Source organism: Panulirus ornatus, chromosome 40, assembly GCF_036320965.1.
Source record: "Panulirus ornatus isolate Po-2019 chromosome 40, ASM3632096v1, whole genome shotgun sequence".
NCBI lineage: Eukaryota > Metazoa > Arthropoda > Malacostraca > Decapoda > Palinuridae > Panulirus > Panulirus ornatus.
This window is the reverse complement of record NC_092263.1, coordinates 16,870,867-16,892,416: the sequence shown is the minus strand read 5'-3', so window position 1 is coordinate 16,892,416 and position 21,550 is coordinate 16,870,867. Positions and strand designations below refer to the sequence as shown.

The 21,550-nt window shown below is 41.5% G+C and overlaps 1 protein-coding gene across 1 annotated transcript in view; it reads right to left on the bottom strand.

Moving 5' to 3' along the window:
• Positions 1-21,550, bottom strand: part of LOC139761485 (uncharacterized) — a 419,732-nt gene that overhangs the window by 384,105 nt on the left and 14,077 nt on the right. The window contains 2 exon segments of the mRNA XM_071685744.1: positions 3,332-3,417; positions 9,771-9,922. Of these exon segments, the coding sequence (XP_071541845.1) occupies positions 3,332-3,417; positions 9,771-9,922 (238 nt within the window).

Genomic DNA, 21,550 nt, shown 5'->3' with positions numbered 1-21,550 from the left:
AGAGCTGGTCAGCTAAGCTGATTGCTCATTGGCTGCTTCATTGGTTAGGCTTATGTGGTGTTCTGAAGATGGTAGGATTTAAGAATCTACAATAAACACACAAGTTGAAGACCTTCATTTCCTACCATCCTCAAAATGCCACTTAAGCCTAACCAATTAAGCAGCCAATAAGCTATAAAAAAAATAATTTTCCCTTAGCTTTACTCAACTTGCTTCCAAAATCCTTGTCTACTCTTTCTTCGTTTTCCTTCATCAGATTCTTAACATTCCGCTTACACACCTTATATTCTTCCCTCCTCCTATGCTGAAATTTCACTGGTACATTCCTTTTGAGTAATCTAGCATATGCCTTTTTCCTCTCCACAGCATATCTAATCTCATTCATCCACCATGCATTTCCCTTTTTATTTCTATATTTCACAACCTTGTTTCCAACTACTAATTCTACAACCTTGAATAGTCTTTCTCTAAACATTTTAAACACCTCATTCACACATGACTAAATCGCTACAATTACTGCACTTCCATCTAAACTTTTAAGTTACTCTCCTTTCATACTCCTCCCTGCATTCTTTCTGTTTCATCATCTCGCTTTCCAACATTTTTACCCCTCAACTCTTCCTTACACCATACCTCCACTTCTCCCTGATTCTCGCCTCCACAAGAACTGTCAAATGGTCAGCCTCCAAAGAATCCTCTCATAATTCCAGCACAGCCTTTCTCAGAGAAGAGCACTGCAAAGACCCAGAATCCAACAATAAACATTTCTATAGTGTCGTCCCCATATGAAGAATGAGACAAGCCTACCCCTTTCTCTAAATAACTCCAGCACTCCCCATCCTAGCAGCCTCTATGTCACTGCTACTGAAGCAACTCAGTGAAATGTTACATTAAATCCATCCAGTATAATGCTCATCCTCCTTAAGGCTTCAGGCTGAGGTGTCTGAATGTGTGTGGGTGTAAACAAGATGGAAAGAAAGGGGATACAGGTTAGTATATTCAAGGAAAGAAACCTGCACGTTCTGGCACTAAGTGAACCAAAGCTTAGAGGTAAAGGGGAAGAATGGTTTGGGAATGTCTTAGTAAAGTCAGGTGCAAATGCTAAGGAAAGCGTAGCACTATTACTAAAGCAGGGGTTGTGGGAATGTATGAAAGAGTATAAGGAGGTGAGCTCCAGACTGATGAGGATAGAAATGGGGGAAGATTACATAAGATAGGTGATCATTACTGCTTATGCACCTGGCCATGAGAAAAAAGATGTTGAGAGGCAATGTTTTGGGACAGGTAAGTGCATCAGCAGTTTTGAAGCAAGAGACTGGGTTTTAAAGAGGGTGATTTAAATGCAAAAGTGAGTAATGTGGCAAATGTGGCACCTAGGGGTATACCTAGAGACATGGGGTATTCAGTAAGGTAAATGGAAAAAGTGAATAGCTGGTGAAGCTGTGTGTTGAAAAAGATAATGGTGATTGGGAGTACCTGGCTTAAAAAGAGGAACATACACAGGTATGTGTGTGTGGTTAGGAAATATAGTAAGCGAGCATTACTGGATTGCATACTAACTGACAGGCTTGCAAAAGAGAAACTCTTGGGTGTGAATGATGTGCTGATAGGGGCAGATAAAGGGACATATCATTACCTGATGGAGGAAAATGTGAAGATTTGTTAGGTTTTTTGAAAAAGAGGAAATGATATGGGTGAGAAGAGGATGGTGAAAGTAAGTTAGCTTTGAAAACAGACTTCTGTGAAGAAACTACTAGGAGAAATTGGGTGTATGTGTATGTGGTTAGGAAATATAGTAAGCGAGCATTATTGGACTGCATACTAACTGACAAGCTTGCAAAAGAGAAACTCTCGGATGTGAATGATGTACTGATAGGGGCAGATGAAGGGACATCTCATCATTACCTGATGGAAGCAAAAGTGAAGATTTGTTGGGGTTTTTGTAAAAGAGAAAATGATATGGGTGAGAAGAGAATGGTGAAAGTAAGTTAGCTTTGAAAACAGACTTCTATGAAGAAACTACTAGGAGAGATTGAGTGTAAAATGGCAAAGGGTAAAAGTAAACAAAGCTAGGGGAGAGGAATAGGAAGTATTTAGGGAGGCAGTGCTGGGATGTGCAAGAGAAGTGTGTTACATGCAGAAGGTGGCAAATGGGCAGATGGTAAAGGGTAGTTAGTGGTGAGAGGATGAAGTAAAGTTGTGAGTGAAAGAGAAGAGAGAGATATATGGGTAGTATTTAAGGAAAGGAGTACAGATGATTGAGATATGTACAATAGTGCAAATGAGAGATGGGGTGACTATCAGTAAACTTTAGGGAGAATAAAACGTTTTGGAAGTTGATAATGTGAGAACAAGAAATTAAATGTGAACATTGGTGAAGAGGGCAAATGGGAAAGCAGTAACTGGTAGTACCAAGGTGAGGAGATGAGGTGAGTATTTTAAAGGGTTGTTGAATGTGTTTGATTATAGGGCAGGATGTTTGAGCTAAAGAGTTGTGCAAAGTAAGAGTCACGGAAAGTGGTTTGAAGAAAGAACAGATGGTAAAATCCTTGCTTAAGATGAAATGTGGCAAGATGGCTGAAGAGGATGGTACTGCATTTGAATTTCTTAAGGGGTGACTGTGCTGTTGCCTGGCTGGAGAGGATTTTCAATGTAAGTATAGATCATGGTGAGGTACCTGAAGATTAGCAGAATGTATGTATATTGCTGTTGTATGTGGGCATTTCATTAATATTCTAATAAATATTTTGGTGAAAAATCTTTAACCAGAAATATTCCCAAAGAATCTAACTCCTATTCATATCACAAGGTGGATGGAAAAACTGAATTTGCTAAAAGATGATTAACAACCAAAAATCCTACTTCTGACCATATCTCAGATGTGTAACAGGGCCTATTGTGCTGCACTAAGCCACATGTAACATTTAGGAGTGTGCTAGTATGGTTATGTCTATCTGTCTGCTCAACACTCGTAAGTACAGTACTTTAAAATAATGAATTAAACGGTTTATGAATATCTTTTTGTATACAGATTTTCTGTAAAGAAACATAACTTGAAGGTAATTCCAGTCATGTTCTGCTAATAATGTTTTGTTGCAGTGTACCATTCACTGTCTTTAGGGCTACTAGGTCCAATCATCACTCCTCTCCGGCAACACCAATGTAATTATCTCACCCTAAATGAACTGGTGACAAACTGATTGAGTTACACAACTGCATATACTGTTACACTGGACAGGAATATGATGTTCTGATCTGACCTCACTATATTACCTTAAGCATACATTGAATTCCTAACCTGCTGTAATCTTACTATGAGATACTAACTTACTTGAAATGCAAATCATGCTGTTGGACAGCTTCCTTAAACCATTGTGAATCTTCATCAGCTACATCTTCAACAAATACATTAACAATCTGTCAAAAGAAGAAAATAATCTTGATTTTCCCCTTATGACATAACTATTATACTATCATTATTATTATACTTTGTCGCTGTCTCCTGCGTTAGCAAGGTAGTGCAAGGAAATAGATAAAAGAATGGCCCAACTAAACCACATACACATGTATGTACGTACACGTCCACACACGCACATTTACATACCTATACATTTCAACATATACATATGTAAATATACACAGACATATACATATATACACACGTACATAATTCATACTTACTGCCTTTATTCATTCCCGTCGCCACCCCGCCACATATGAAATGACCCCCCCCATGAGCGCGAGGTAGCGTTAGGAGAAGACAACGAAGGCCACATTCGTTCACGCTCAGTCTCTAGCTGTCATGTAATAATGCACTGAAATCACAACTCACTTTCCACATCCAAGCCCAACAGAACTCTCCATGGTTTACCCCAGACGCTTCACATGCCCTGGTTCAATCGACTGACAGCACGTCAACCCCGGTATACCACATCGTTCCAATTCACTCTATTCCTTGCACGCCTTTCACCCTCCTGCATGTTCAGGCCCCGATCACTCAAAATCTTTTTCACTCCATCTTTCCACCTCCAATTTGGTCTCCCACTTCTCCTCATTCCCTCCACCTCTGACACACATATCCTCTTGGTCAATCTTTCCTCACTCATTCTCTCCATGTGACCAAACCATTTCAAAACACCCTCTTCTGCTCTCTCAACCACACTCTTTTTATCACCACACATCTCTCTTACCCTATTATTACTTACTCGATCAAACCACCTCTCACCACATATTGTCCTTAAACATCTCATTTCCAGTAAATCTACCCTCCTCGCACAACTCTATCCATAGCCCACGCCTCACAAACATATAACAATGTTGGAACCACTATTCCCTCAAACATACCCATTTTTGCTTTCCGAGATAATGATCGCGACTTCCACACATTCTTCAAAGCTCCCAGAACTTTCGCTCCCTCCCCCATCCTATGATTCACTTCCGCTTCCATGGTTCCATTCACTGCCAAATCCACTCCCAGATATCTAAAACACTTCACTTCCTCCAGTTTTTCTCCATTCAAACTTACTTCCCAATTGACTTCTCCCTCAACCCTACTGTACCTAATAACCTTGCTCTTATTCACATTTACTCTCAGCTTTCTTCTTTCACACACTTTACCAAACTCAGTCACCAGCTTCTGCAGTTTCTCACACGAATCAGCCACCAGCACTGTATCATCAGCGAACAACAACTGACTCATTTCCCAAGTTCTCTCATCCACAATAGACTGCATACTTGCCCCTCTTTCCAAAACTCTTGCATTCACCTCCCTAGCAACCCCATATATATATATATATATATATATATATATATATATATATATATATATATATATATATATATATATATATATATATATATGGAATTTATTAAAAAAGAGGGTGACTGTATTGTTGACTGTTAGTAAGGTTATTTAATGTATGTATGACTCATGGTGAGGTGCCTGAGGATTGACGAAATGCCTGCATAGTGCCATTGTACAAAGGCAAAGGGGATAAAAGTGAGTGCTCAAATTACAGAGGTTTAAGTTTGCTGAGTATTCCTGGGGAATTATGTGGGAGAGTATTGATTGAGAGGGTGAAGGCATGTACAGGGCATCAGATTGGGGAAGAGCAGTATGGTTTCAGAAGTGGTAGAGGATATGTGGATCAGGTGTTTGCTTTGAAGAATGTATGTGAGAAATACTTAGAAAAGCAAATGGATTTGTATGTAGCATTTATGGATGTGGAGAAGGCATATGATAGAGTTGATAGAGATGCTCTGTGGAAGGTATTAAGAATATATGGTGTGGGAGACAAGTTGTTAGAAGCAGTGAAAAGTTTTTATTGAGGATGTAAGGCGTGTGTATGTGTAGGAAGAGAGGAAAGTGATTGATTCTCAGTGAATGTACGTTTGCGGAACGGGTGTGTGATGTCTCCATGGTTGTTTAATTTGTTTATGGATGGGGTTGTTAGGGAGGTGAATGCAAGAGTTTTGGAAAGAGAGGCAAGTATGCAGTCTGTTGTGGATGAGAGAGCTTGGGAAGTAAGTCAGTTGTTGTTCACTGATGATACAGTGCTGGTGGCTGATTCATGTGAGAAACTGAAGAAGCTGGTGACTGAGTTTGGCAGAGTGTGTGAAAGAAGAAAGCTGAGAGTAAATACGAATAAGAGCAAGGTTATTAGGTTCAGTAGGGTTGAGGGACAAGTCATTTGGGAGGTAAGTTTGAATAGAGAAAAACTGGAGGAAAAGAAGTGTTTTAGATATCTGGGAGTGGATTTAGCAGCAGATGGAACCATGGAAATGGAAGTGAATCATAGGGTGGGGGAGGGGGCGAAAGTTCTGGGAGCTTTGAAGAATGTGTGGAAGTCGAGAACATTATCTCGGAAAGCAAAAATGGGTATGTTTGAAGGAATAGTGGTTCTAACAATGTTATATGGTTGCGAGGCGTGGGCTATAGATGGAGTTGTGCAGAGGAGGATTGGTGTGCTGGAAATGAGATGTTTGAGGACAATATGTGGTGTGAGGTGGTTTGATTGAGTAAGTAATAATAGGGTAAGAGAGATGTGTGGTAATAAAAAGTGTGTGGTTGAGAGAGCAGAAGAAGGTGTTTTGAAATGGTTTGGTCACATGGAGAGAATGAGTGAGGAAAGATTGACCAAGAGGATATATGTGTCAGAGGTGGAGGGAACGAGAAGTGGGAGACCAAATAGGAGGTGGAAAGATGGAGCGAAAAAGATTTTGAGTGATCGGTGCCTGAACATGCAGAAGGGTGAAAGGCGTGCAAGGAATAGAGTGAATTGGAACGATGTGGTACACCGAGGTCAACGTGCTGTCAATGGATTGAACCAGGGCATGTGAAGCGTCTGGGGTAAACCATGGAAAGTTTTGTGGGGCCTGGATGTGGAAAGGGAGCTGTGGTTTTGGTGCATTATTACATGACAGCTAGAGACTGAGTGTGAACGAATGTGGCCTTTGTTGTCTTTTCCTAGCGCTACCTCACACACATGAGGGGGGAGGGGGTTGTTATTTCATGTGTGGCGAGGTGGCGATGGGAATGAATAAAGGCAGACAGTATGATTTATGTACATGTGTATATATGTATATGTCAGTGTGTGTATATATATGTATACGTTGAGATGTATAGGTATGTATATTTGCGTGTGTGGACGTGTATGTATATACATGTGTATGTGGGTGGGTTGGGCCATTCTTTCGTCTGTTTCCTTGCGCTACCTCGCTAACGACAGCGACAAAGCAAAATAAATAAATAAATAAAAAAATATATATATGGAAAAGGTGGGGTTCAATTTACTCAAATGTCATAGGAACATGTCAAAAATCAATACAACTCAAGAAAACCTTACTGAAACTTAACTTGAAACAGAATTTAACTCAGTTTGGATATGAGCTGAAAAGTATGTTTTAATGTTATGTTCGCCATATGCATTTCAATGTATACAACGATGAATATTACCTGGTAGAAAAAGTTAGGTCAGGTTTTCAAAATTTCTGTTGAATTATTAGTTTTTCCCAAATCTTACAGTCATGAACCACATCTTTTCCTTGACATTGATAGCCAAAGGTTTATCATTTTTTTTTTCATATCCCATGAAATCATTGATTTATTTACCAAAGAGCAAAACAGATTTCTTCAAACCATTCTCCTCTACTCTTATTCTGTTCATTTACCATTACAATACCACTGCAACTGAAAATCACTCTGTACCCAAAATTTTAGTGGTGCTTGGCTTAAGTAACATCATATGGATGTAGCTTTGATAAATTCATATACATCTATTAACATCCATATTCAGATGCAATAACTTACCCTCACTTCTATCTTACCACAAGAACTAAAAGGTCAGCACAGTATTGTTAATGATCAGAAAATATATGTAAATTTGAATAACTTTAAACAAGGGATAAGATTAAGAAGAAAAAGAACCTACATAAACCTTACCCAAATTTTCCATAGGAAATATGTATCTCTTGAATCCATTAATAACTGTTACAGTAGTTATTCACAAAAAAAAAAAATATTCACTTCTGTGATTACAGAACTATATTCATGATTTTATAAACTCTTCAGATGCATATGATCAAGAATCTCTGTGTATGTACACATCTTATCTAGCGGACATGGCCATCAAGAGGAAAATGAAAATTAAGAATGAGAAAAGGGTGGGAAAGATAGTCAGAGCACTTTCGGCATTTTTAAACCTGACTCAAAAGGAAGAAAGGTATGTGAAATATGAAAAGATAAAAGGAGAATACCACAGCCTCACTATTTGGGGAAAGGTATTGTATAAGACCCAGTTTGGCTGATCTCTAATTGGAAATTATGGGAAGCAGCAACCAGAGGCATCCTTTAGCTCCAAGTCCTGGAGGCAGAGACACACCAGACACCTTACAGGAGCAGAGACAAAATATCAACCTAAGGGATGGACTTTGCTTTAAGTAGATTGGGCAGTCTGCTTTCAGTAGATCAGGCAGTCACTTAAGGCTCCAAGATCTCATGAGGGTTGGGGGGTATATTGGCAATCCTGTTCTTAAGAGAGGCAGGAGAGGAGTGGGCCCAAATAAGTCTCTTAAATTAAGGAAGATTATTTTTTCTGTTTTGTCTAACTATACCAAAGATTGCCTGGTCAGCGCCAATTACCCGTGACCCAGGTGTCCAACTGTCCATGTGGTGGCAAGTTTGGGCATTATACGTAAACATGATGAGGTTACCTGATGAAGAACCAAGCCATTTTTCCCATTTTTTTCTTTTTAATGTTGATAGGTTATATAATTAATGTGAAAATTTGTTATATGATAGGCAGGGCAAAGTATATATAAGATTTCATGGCCTCTAGAGATAACATTGTCTCTAACTTCCTCATAGATATATATAGCTCGCTAGATGCACAGACCCACCTGGTATACGGAAGAGAGCGTTGACCCACTTGGTATATGGAAGAGCGTTGATCCACCTAGTAAATGGGAGTATTAACCCAATTAGTATATGAGAGCATTGACCCACTTGGCATATGGAAGTAAGCGTTGACCCAACTGGTGTACGGAAGAGAGTGTTAATCCGTCTGATATATGGAAGAGAGTATTGACCCACTTGGTTTACAAAAGTGTTGACCTACCTGGTATATGGAGGACAGTATTTACCCACTTGGTATATAGAAGAAAGCATTGACCCACTAGGTTTGCAGAAGATAGTGTAGACCCACTTGGTCTACGGATGAGTGTTGACCCACTTCGTCTATGGAAGAAAGTGTTCATCCACTTGTTATACGATAGAGTTGACTCACTTGGTATACAAAAGAGAGCGTTGGCCCACCTGGTATATGAGTGCTGACCCACCTGGTATACAGAAGAGAACGTTTATCCACCTGGTATATGGAAGATTATTGATCCCACCAGGCATACAGAAGAGAGCGTTGACCCACCTGGTATACGAGTGTTGACCCACTTGGTATACAAGTGATGACCTACCTAGTATATGGAAGTAAATCTTGACCCAACTGGTATACAAAAGAAAGTGTTGACCCATCCGGTATACAAGAGAGTTTTGACCTACTTGGTACACAAAAGAGAGCGATGACCCACTTGGTATGCAGAAGAGTGTTGACCCAGCTGGTCTATGGAAGAGAGCACTGACCTATCTGCTATACAAGGGTGTTGACCCACTTGGTATATGGGATAGCATTGACCCACCTGGTATACAAATGAGTGTTGACCCTCCTGGTATACGGAAGAGAGCGTCGACCCACCTGGTATGTATACGGAAGAAAGCATTGACCCACTTGGTATACAGAAGAGAGCGTTGACCCAACTTTTATACAAGTGTTGACGCACTTGGTATATGGAAGAGGGTGTTGACCCATCTGTTATACAAAAGAGAACGTTGACCATCTTGGTATACGGGAGAGCGTCGACCCACCTGGCATATGGAAGAGTATTGACCCACCTGGTATACGGAAGTGTTGACTTACTGAGTATACAGGTGTTGACCCACTTGATATACGAAAGTGTTGACCCAACTGGTATACAAAAGAAAGTGTTGACCCACCTCTTATACGGAAGTATTGACCCATCTGGTATTCGGAAGTGTAGACCCATCTGGTATACGGAAGTGATGACCCACCTGGTATTCGGAAGTGTTGCCCCCACCTGGTATACGGAAGTGTTGACTCACCTGGTATTCGGAAGTGTTGACCCACTTGATATTCGGAAGTGTTGACCCACCTGGTATTCGGAAGTACTGACCCACCTGTTATACAAAAGTGTTGACCCACCTGGAGCTTAAGGTCACACGGTGTGTTGGCAGTGATGATAACGTCGGTAGTCAGGGCAATACGTGAGTCTTGGTTGGGTGTAGCTTGTGATGTACTGGTAACCTGGGCCTGGTACTGGTACTTGTACTGATGACCAGCCTCAAACGGTCCTCCTGTAACACATACATACATACCACCTTAACTTGGCCAGGAGAATATCATGATGATAATACTCATATCATATATGCGTCTCAACTCTCATTGTAAAAATCCCCGTCTATTCAGCTCTTCAAGTTCTTATTCTAAATTATACCTATTCTGTATCTAATGTACCGTTTTAATTCCAAATATACCTATTCTGTATCTAATGTACCGGTTTAATATCAAATATACCTATTCTGTATCTAATGTACCGGTTTGATATCAAATATACCTATTTTGTGTCTAATGCACCGTGTTAATACCAAATATACCTTTTCTGTATCTAATGGGCCGGTTTAATATGAAATATACCCATTCCGTATCTAATGTATCGATCTAATATCACATATACCTATTCTGTATCCAATGTACCGGTTTAATATCAAATATACCTATTCTGTATCTATGTACCGATTTAATACTAAATATATCTATTCTGTATCTACTGTACCGGGTTTAATATCAAACATACCAATTCTGTATCTAATGCACCGATTTAATACCAAATATACCTATTCTGTATCTAATGTACCGGTTTAATATCAAATATACCTATTCTTTAAATAATGAACGGATTTTTATCATCAAATATAGCTATTCTATATGTAATGTACCATTTCCATATATTGAATTCTGGCCTAACTCTCACAGTAGTTGACCTCTGCCCTAACTCACAACGAGTTGAACTCTGGTCTGGCTTTCACATCGAGAGCAGATTTCTGTTCTAACTCTCACAGCGGGAATTGAACTCTGGCCTAACTCTAACAGCGAACGATGAACTCTGGCTTAACTCTCACTAGCAGTTGAATTCTGGCCTAACCCTCTCAACGGGAGTTGAACTCTGGCCTAACTCTCTCAGCGGGAGTTGAACTCTGGCCTTACTCTCGCAGCAGGTGAACTCTGCCCTAACTCTCACAGCAGTTGTACCCTGGCCTTACTCTCACAGCGGGAGCTGAATTCTGTCCTAACTATCACAGCAGGAGTTAAACTGCCCGAACGCTCACAGCGGGAGTTTAACATTGCCCTGACTAACACAGCTGAACTCTGGCCTAACATTAACAACTTACAAGTTTTTATATTCTAATATTAATTCATCTTACTTAAAACTCCTCCAAGGTTAATGATTTATCATCCATTCACTGGGCTTCCGCTATGCAAAACTATCGCCGTCATATACAGGTATATCTGGTCGCCACGCTTCTCGATAGCAATGCAACAGCCATAGTGAAGGAAGGTGTGCTTACCAGTGTAACAGCCAGTGATGAGAAGTTTGTTTGCCAGTGGAATGGGCACATTGTGGGAGATCCTCTTGCCAGAATAACAGCCACAGATGAGGGATGGTGTACTGCCAGTGTAGCAGCAATAATAAGGGAGAAATGCTGTTGCTAATGTTGCCACAGTTCTGCAGACAGACGCCCTCACGTCTGAGAGGTGTGGGATACGCCCTTCCTTAGCGCCAGTGACTAGTAGAGGCTTTGCGACGCGGAGACAAGATATGCCATTGTGGATTAAGAAGTCGTGGCAGCTGTGTGGGCCATGAAGTGCTGCCTGTACATACCAATTGGGTCTTCCACACTTTGATTACCTCATCGATCACAAGCCGTTGGTTTCCATTTTGAACGACTACACACTGGACGCTGTGGAGACAGACCCCACGTCTCTAGCGTCTGAGAACACGGGGCAGTTTTCCTTCAGGACAGTGGCATGAGGGGAAGGAGCATGAAGTATACGTACTCTCCCGCGCGCCTGTGAATGGTCCGACCCCGGCAGAGGCGTACGTCACCTACATAGTAGCTGCATGATCATGGTGGTCAAAGCACTGTAAGAGTCGTCGCGGCTCCCCGATCACCTCCCTAACCTCGTCATCCAGGAGATATGTACAGCTGCCGCCCAGTAAGACACCTACCGTCAGCTCCACGACGCCGTTATTGCGGGTTCCCCACAGACGGGAAAAAAGTACCACCAGAACTGAGATTTTTTGAAAATACGAAACAGCCTGGCTACTGACGAAGGTCTCGTTCTCCACGGCGCCCAGCTCATCTCTGTCGCACTTTGCCGCAGCAACCTTCTCTCCCGCCTTCACGACTCTCAACGAGGCACAGTCCACAAAGCGCCGGGCCCGGCAGATGGTGTGGTGGCCTGGCATCACAGGTGACATCATGAACACCATATAGGCACGTAACTTGTGCCAGACCTTCCAACCATCCCAGAGGAAGGAGCCACTGATGTACGACCCGTCCCCATCCCGACCTTTCCAGGGCGTCTCTGCTGACCTGTTCTCCCACGCAGGAAAGGAATTTCTGCTGTACTCCGATCGTCTGTCTATATGGTCACACGTTGGTCAGTACATAAGGGACGTCACATCAAGCTTCTCCTTAGTTTCTTCGTTACTGTGGGCGGACTTGTCCTTTTCCGCACGAACGATGCACCTCAGTTCTCCAGCTCCAGATTTCGTGCCTTTATCAGGCGTTGGGCATGACACCGCGTCTCATGGCCGCATTACCTGCAAGCCAGCAGTCATGCTGTGGCCTTTGTAAAGGTGAAGCACCTCATCAGCAAGACCACCAATAATAGCTGCCTGGATGATGGAAACTTCGACCGAGGACTGATGGATATACGCAACCCTCCGCTGCGTACAGCCATGCCATCACCGTCACTGCTCCGCTCCAGATTGGCAGGACGCAGAGGACGAGTGTGATGCACGACAACTCTGCAGCTGAAGGCAGAGTAATACCATTGCAACACCGCCCGCTCTCTGCCTCTTAAAGCATGGTGAACCTGTCCGCAACCAAGATTCCTTCACGAAACGGTGGGACAGAAAGGACAATCTTAGATATCGATTGCCACCGGGACTACCACATCAAGCTCCCCATTGGTAAAGTATGTTGGAGAAACCCCCTGTTTCCTGAGGCCACATCACACCCATCATCAACCCTGCGAACTTGCCAGTCTGCACCGTAGTCCCAAACCTGCCTATCGTCTCCTCATACGCCAGCGACGAAGAGACATCCCTTGTGGAAGACTGAGCGTGATCCTCGGCGCACATTGAGACGCAAACCAGCACATAGCAGACACAGGGCAGGGCAGTATAGGTGAAGTGCGCACATTGACAAGCAGTCTTGTGGTGTGTGGTACTCTACTGTACTGCTCATGGCTAAGTTGGAATATCAGTTTATAGATTCAGAAACGGCCTCTGAAATGAAGTATTTATAGCTACTCTATGACACTAGGAAAGGAAATAAGTCGGTATGAAGTAAGTACATGATGAAACGATGTACGCGTTATGGAGAATTGGTCATAAATACTCACATTTTCTCTTCTGACTGTAGGACTCCTGTAACGTCCTCTTCTGTCAGCTCCTCTTTAAACTTACATTTTTCAGATCATGCCCGGTCGTGTGTATTTTCTCGTTATAGTTATATTTCTGCGCTTGCCTTTCCTAGAACGATCTAGCCTTGCTTCAGAGGACTCTATTGATGGTGCTGTTATTACTTTGGTAGGCTGTTCCATGGCTTTACTGTTCTTTGTGTAAACGAATATTTCCCTGATATCTAATCTTGATCTTGATTTATATAGTGTAAGCTGGTGGCCGCTCGCGGATGGTGGAGTCATCACGGGTTCACATTTTCATCATATTTTCCGATTAGTATCTTGTAGTACATCTGGATCATATCACCTCTAGGTCGTCTCTGTTGGAAAGTTTAACTTCTTGTTTGGTCGTTTTTCGTATGAAAGATGATGGCCCTAGTAACTGTTTGGTGGCTCTTCGGACATTTTCTATAGCTTCAGAATGTTTCTTTAGATGAAGACACCATACTTGGTTAGCATACTTAAGATGAGGTCTTACCAGTTGTCTTGTGTATAGTAGTTTAGAGGTCTTACAATCTATGTATTCAATAGTTTGTTGATCTTATCTGACACGTGTTGTTCAAATGAGTTTGGTGTCGATAGTCACTTCTGTATCCTTGTTTCTATATACTCCATTGGAGGTAAACTCTTCTTCAGACTGTACGCTTTCCGTTCTACTTTCGATTTCCAGTTCTCATAACTTTTATATTTCTCTAGGTGGAATCATAGAATCCATTTTCGGACCTTTCATATAATGCACGTATGTCCGTCTGGGAGTTGTCACAATCGGTTTGCTGAAATGTACCTCTAAATGCTTTGGTATCGGCACAGAAGCAAGCATCAATACCTAAACCGGTGACTTCTGGCATGTTGTCGATGTAAAGTACAAACAGAATGGGACTCAGCAAAGATCCTTAACGTAATCCACTCGATACCTCTTTCCTTTCCGATTTCTACACATTTGATATTACAATGTACTAACCAGTGATTTGGTGTTTTTCTAGTTTGTTTAATAGGTGTAGGTGTGGGACTTTGTCAAACGCCTTCATGAAATCGCAGTATATTACATCAACACAGTCCCCTATGTCCAACATTTCCTTCCATTTGTCTACAACATGCAGAAGTTGTAGCAGTGTAGAACGACCACTAATGAAGCCAAACTGATTCTTACTAAATAATGTATGTCTTCATGTGCTCAATTATTTGTTCTCACTAGCGATTCCATTAGCTTACATACTATACTAGTCAAATCGACGGGTCTATGATTACCAGCTACTTTCTATTCCCTTTCTCAAGCAAGGCTGTGATATTAATGCATTTCCAGTCTTCAGGAAGTTCTGTGTTAGTGGGTTTGAAATTAGATCGCTGAGGGAGTGCACATGACACTTCTGACTTCCCTGAGTACTCTAGGGCGTATCCCATCGGGTCTTGTTTTTTTTCTTAACTTTATGCTGAATGTCATGTTTTGTAATGGTGGTGCATTTACTTTTTCCACTTCTGGCATTTCGGTGTCAGTCTCGATTGTAAATAATGATGTAAAGAAGTCTGCTAATACGTTGGCCTTCTTGTCAGTCGTAGTTGATTCCTTTTGACTAGAGTCCTTAAATAGATCAGGGATACTGGATTTTGTCTTGGTTTTCGACCTTGCATATTTCCAGATTTTTTTTCTATTTTGTTTGACTTGTTGAACTAGTTGCTTTTCATATTCCTTTGTTACTTTCCTGGTAATAGTCCGGACTTGGTTCCTAGTTTAACAGTACTCTAGGTATATATGTCCATCCCTAGTATTCAAGTATCTAGTCCATAATCTTTCTCGTCCTTTAATCTTGAGAAGAGCCTTACGATTCAAAGGCACTGGGTGATTAACATCTTTCTTCATTTTTTCTGTCTTGTTGATAAGTTTCTTCAGTATTGCTTCTATACTTTTTTCTAGTGCATTTCTAAACTTATTCCATTCTTCGTGGACATAAGAATTATCATATTCTTCTTCCTAATCGATATCTAACATTTCCTTTAGTTTATCATAATTTGTCATACTTATATTTAATTTTCTTAGCCGAGTCAATTTTCTCATTTTTACTACACACTACTTCTGTTGTTGAATGATCACTGCCAAGCACTGGGTTGATGGGTACTAAAGAAGTCTCCTAGTTTGCAGTTCCCGGGGAGGGAGATAAAAGAACTTTTTATTATGTATTCTTATGAGACATATTATCTCCTGTATATCTACACACACACACAAACATATATATATATATATATATATATATATATATATATATATATATATATATATATATATATATATATATATATATATATATATATATATATATCTTTCCACCTCCAATTTGGTCTCCCACTTCTCCTCGCCCCCTCCACCTCTGACACATATATCCTCTTGGTCAATCTTTCCTCACTCATTCTCTCCATGTAACCAAACCATTTCAAAACACCCTCTTCTGCTCTGTCAACCACACTCTTTTTATTACCACACATCTCTCATACCCTATTATTACTTACTCGATCAAACCACCTCACACCACATATTGTCCTCAAACATCTCATTTCCAGCACATCTACTCTCCTCCGCACAACTCTATCTATAGCCCACGCTTCGCAACCATATAACATTGTTGGAACCACTATTCCTTCAAACATACCCATTTTTGCTTTCCGAGATAATGTTCTCGACTTCCACACATTCTTCAACACACCCAAAACTTTCGCCCCCTCTCCCACCCTATGATTCACTTCCGCTTCCATGGTTCCATCCAATGCCAAATCCACTCCCAGATATCTAAAAACACTCCACTTCCTCCAGTTTTTCTCAATTCAAACTTACCTCCCAACTGACTTGTCCCTCAACCCCACTGTACATAATAACCTTGCTCTTATATCACATTTACTCTCAGCTTTCTTCTCTCACACACTTTACCAAACTCAGTCACCAGCTTCTGCAGTTTCTCACATGAATCAGCCACCAGCGCTGTACCATCAGCAAACAACTGACTCACTTCCCAAGCTCTCTCATCCACAACAGACTGCATACTTGCCCCTCTTTTCAAATCTCCTGCATTCACCTCCCCAACAACCCCATCCATAAACAAATTAAACAGCCATAGAGACATCACACACCCCTGCCGCAAACCTACATTCACTGAGAACCAATCACCTTCCTCTCTTCCTACACACACACATGCCTTACATCCTCGATAAAAACTTTTCACTGCTTCTAACAACTTGCCTCCCACACCATATATTCTTAATATCTTCCACAGAGCATCTCTATCAACTCTATCATATGCCTTCTCCACATCCATAAATGCTACATACAAATCCATTTGCTTTTCTAAGTATTTCTCACATACATTCTTCAAAGCAAACACCTGATCCACACATCCTCTACCACTTCTGAAACCACAGTGCTCTTCCCCAATCTGATGCTCTGTACATGCCTTCACCCTCTCAATCAATACCCTCCCATATAATTTCCCAGGAATACTCAACAAACTTAAACCTCTGTAATTTGAGCACTCACTTTTATCCCCTTTGCCTTTGTACAATGGTACTATGCAAGCGTTCCGCTAATCCTCAGGCACCTCACCATGAGTCATACATAAATTAAATAACTTTACCAACCAGTCAACAATACAATCACCCCCTTTTTTAATAAATTCCACTGCAATACCATCAAAACCCATTGCCTTGCCGGCTTTCATCATCCGCAAAGCTTTTACTACCTCTTCTCTGTTTACCAAATCATTCTCCCTAACCCTCTCACTTTGCACACCACGTCGACCAAAACACCCTATATCGGCCACTCTATCATCAAACACATTCAACAAACCTTCAAAATACTCACTCCATCTCTTCACATCACCACTACTTGTTATCACCACCCCATTCGCCCCCTTCACTGAAGTTCCCATTGATTCCCTTGTCTTACGCACTTTATCTACCTCCTTCCAAAACATCTTTTTATCCTCCCTAAAATTTAATGATACTCTCTCACCCCAACTCTCATTTGCCCTCTTTTTCACCTCTTGCACTTTTCTCTTGACCTCCTGCCTCTTTCTTTTATACAACTCCCAGTCATTTGCATTATTTCCCCGCAAAAATCGTCCAAATGCCTCTCCCTTCTCTTTCACTAACAATCCTACTTCTTCATCCCATCACTCACTACCCTTTCTAATCAACCCACCTCCCACGCTTTTCATGCCACAGGCATCTTTTGCGCAAGCCATCACTGCTTCCCTAAATACATCACATTCCTTCCCTACTCCCCTTACCTCCTTCGTTCTCACCTTTTTCCATTCTGTACTCATTCTCTCCTGGTACTCCTACACACAAGTCTCCTTCCCAAACTCACTTACCCTCACCACTATCTTCACCCCAACATTCTCTCTTCTTTTCTGGAAACCTCTACATATCTTCACCTTCGCCTCCACAAGATAATGATCAGATATCCCTCCAGTTGCACCTCTCAGCACATTAACATCCAAAAGTCTCTCTTTCGCGCGCCTATCAATTAACACATACGCCAATAACGCTCTCTGGCCATCTCTCCTACTTACATATGTATACTTATGTATATCTCTCTTTTTAAACCAGGTAGTCCCAATCAACGGTCCTTTTTCAGCACACAAATCTACAAGCTCTTCACCATTTCCATTTACAACACTGAATACCCCATGTACACCAATTATTCCCTCAACTGCCACATTACTCACCTTTGCATTCAAATCATCCATCACTATAACCCGCTCTCGTGCATCAAAACTACTAACACACTCACTCGGCTGCTCCCAAAACACTTGCGTCTCATGATCTTTCTTCTCATGCCCAGGTGCATATGCACCAATAATCACCCCTCTCTCCATCCGCTTTCAGTTTTACCCATATCAATCTAGAGTTTACTTTCTTACACTCTACCACATACTCCCACCACTCCTGTTTTAGGAGTAGTGCTACTCCTTCCCTTGCTCTTGTCCTCTCACTAACCCCTGACTTTACTCCCAAGACATTCCCAAGACATACATATATATTTTTTTATTAATTCATTATACTTTGTCGCTGTCTCCTGCGTTAGCGAGGTAGCGCAAGGAAACAGACGAAAGAATGGCCCAAGCCAAACACACACACACACACACACACACACACACATATATATATATATATATATATATATATATATATATATATATATATATATATATATATATATATATATATATATTCACCTCTTGCACCTTTCTCTTGACCTCCTGTCTCTTTCTTTTATACATCTCCCACTCAATTTCATTTTTTCCCTGCAAAAATCGTCCAAATGCCTCTCTCTTCTCTTTCACTAATACTCTTACTTCTTCATCCCACCACTCACTACCCTTTCTAATCAACCCACCTCCCACTCTTCTCATGCCACAAGCATCTTTTGCGCAATCCATCACTGATTCCCTAAATACATCCCATTCCTCCCCCACTCCCCTTACTTCCATTGTTCTCACCTTTTTCCTTTCTGTACTCAGTCTCTCCTGGTACTTCCTCACACAAGTCTCCTTCCCAAGCTCACTTACTCTCACCACCCTCTTCACCCCAACATTCACTCTTCTTTTCTGGAAACCCATACAAATCTTCACCTTAGCCTCCACAAGATAATGATCAGACATCCCTCCAGTTGCACCTCTCAGCACATTAACATCCAAAAGTCTCTCTTTCGCGCGCCTGTCAATTAACACGTAATCCAATAACGCTCTCTGGCCATCTCTCCTACTTACATAAGTATACTTATGTATATCTCGCTTTTTAAACCAGGTATTCCCAATCATCAGTCCTTTTTCAGCACATAAATCTACAAGCTCTTCACCATTTCCATTTACAACACTGAACACCCCATGTATACCAATTATTCCCTCAACTGCCACATTACTCACCTTTGCATTCAAATCACCCAACACTATAACCCGGTCTCGTGCATCAAAACCACTAACACACTCATTCAGCTGCTCCCAAAACACTTGCCTCTCATGATCTTACATATATATATATATATATATATATATATATATATATATATATATATATATATATATATATATATATATATATTTGCTTTGTCGCTGTCTCCCGCGTTTGCGAGGTAGCGCAAGGAAAGACGAAAGAAATGGCCCAACCCACCCCCATACACATGTATATACATACGTCCACACACGCAAATATACATACCTACACAGCTTTCCATGGTTTACCCCAGACGCTTCACATGCCTTGATTGAATCCACTGACAGCACGTCAACCCCGGTATACCACATCGCTCCAATTCACTCTATTCCTTGCCCTCCTTTCACCCTCCTGCATGTTCAGGCCCCGATCACACAAAATCTTTTTCACTCCATCTTTCCACCTCCAATTTGGTCTCCCTCTTCTCCTCGTTCCCTCCACCTCCGACACATATATCCTCTTGGTCAATCTTTCCTCACTCATTCTCTCCATGTGCCCAAACCATTTCAAAACACCCTCTTCTGCTCTCTCAACCAGGCTCTTTTCATTTCCACACATCTCTCTTACCCTTACGTTACTTACTGGATCAAACCACCTCACACCACATATTGTTCTCAAACATCTCATTTCCAGCACATCTATCCTCCTGCGCACAACTCTATCCATAGCCCACACCTCGCAACCATACAACATTGTTGGAACCACTATTCCTTCAAACATACCCATTTTTGCTTTCCGAGATAATGTTCTCGACTTCCACACATTCTTCAAGGCTCCCAGAATTTTCGACCCCTCCCCCACCCTATGATCCACTTCCGCTTCCATGGTTCCATCCGCTGCCAGATCCACTCCCAGATATCTAAAAACACTTCACTTCCTCCAGTTTTTCTCCATTCAAACTCACCTCCCAATTGACTTGACCCTCAACCCTACTGTACCTAATAACCTTGCTCTTATTCACATTTACTCTTAACTTTCTTCTTTCACACACTTTACCAAACTCAGTCTCCAGCTTCTGCAGTTTCTCACATGAATCAGCCACCAGCGCTGTATCATCAGCGAACAACAACTGACTCACTTCCCAAGCTCTCTCATCCACAACAGACTTCATACTTGCCCCTCTTTCCAAAACTCTTGCATTCACCTCCCTAACAACCCCATCCATAAACAAATTAAACAACCATGGAGACTTCACACACCCCTGCCGCAAACCTACATTCACTGAGAGCCAATCACTTTCCTCTCTTCCTACACACACACATGCCTTACATCCTCGATAAAAACTTTCCACTGCTTCTAACAACTTGCCTCCCACACCATATATTCTTAATATCTTCCACAGAGCATCTCTATCAACTCTATCATATGCCTTCTCCAGATCCGTAAATGCTACATACAAATCCATTTGCTTTTCTAAGTATTTCTCACATACATTCTTCAAAGCAAACACCTGATCCACACATCCTCTACCACTTCTGAAACCACACTGCTCTTCCCCAATCTGATGCTCTGTACATGCCTTCACCCTCTCAATCAATACCCTCCCATATAATTTACCAGGAATACTCAACAAACTTATACCTCTGTAATATGAGCACTCACTCTTATCCCCTTTGCCTTTGTACAATGGCACTATGCACGCATTCCGCCAATCCTCAGGCACCTCACCATGAGTCATACATACATTAAATAACCTTACCAACCAGTCAACAATACAGTCACCCCCTTTTTTAATAGATTCCACTGCAATACCATCAAAACCTGCTGCCTTGCCGGCTTTCATCTTCCGCAAAGCTTTTACTACCTCTTCTCTGTTTACCAAATCATTTTCCCTAACCCTCTCACTTTGCACACCACCTCGACCAAAACATCCTATATCGGCCACTCTATCATCAAACACATTCAACAAACCTTCAAAATACTCACTCCATCTCCTTCTCACATCACCACTACTTGTTATCACCTCCCCATTTGCGCCCTTCACTGAAGTTCCCATTTGCTCCCTTGTCTTACGCACTTTATTTACCTCCTTCCAGAACATCTTTTTATTCTCCCTAAAATTTAATGATACTCTCTCACCCCAACTCTCATTTGCCCTTTTTTTCACCTCTTGCACCTTTCTCTTGACCTCCTGTCTCTTTCTTTTATACATCTCCCACTCAATTTCATTTTTTCCCTGCAAAAATCGTCCAAATGCCTCTCTCTTCTCTTTCACTAATAATCTTACTTCTTCATCCCACCACTCACTACCC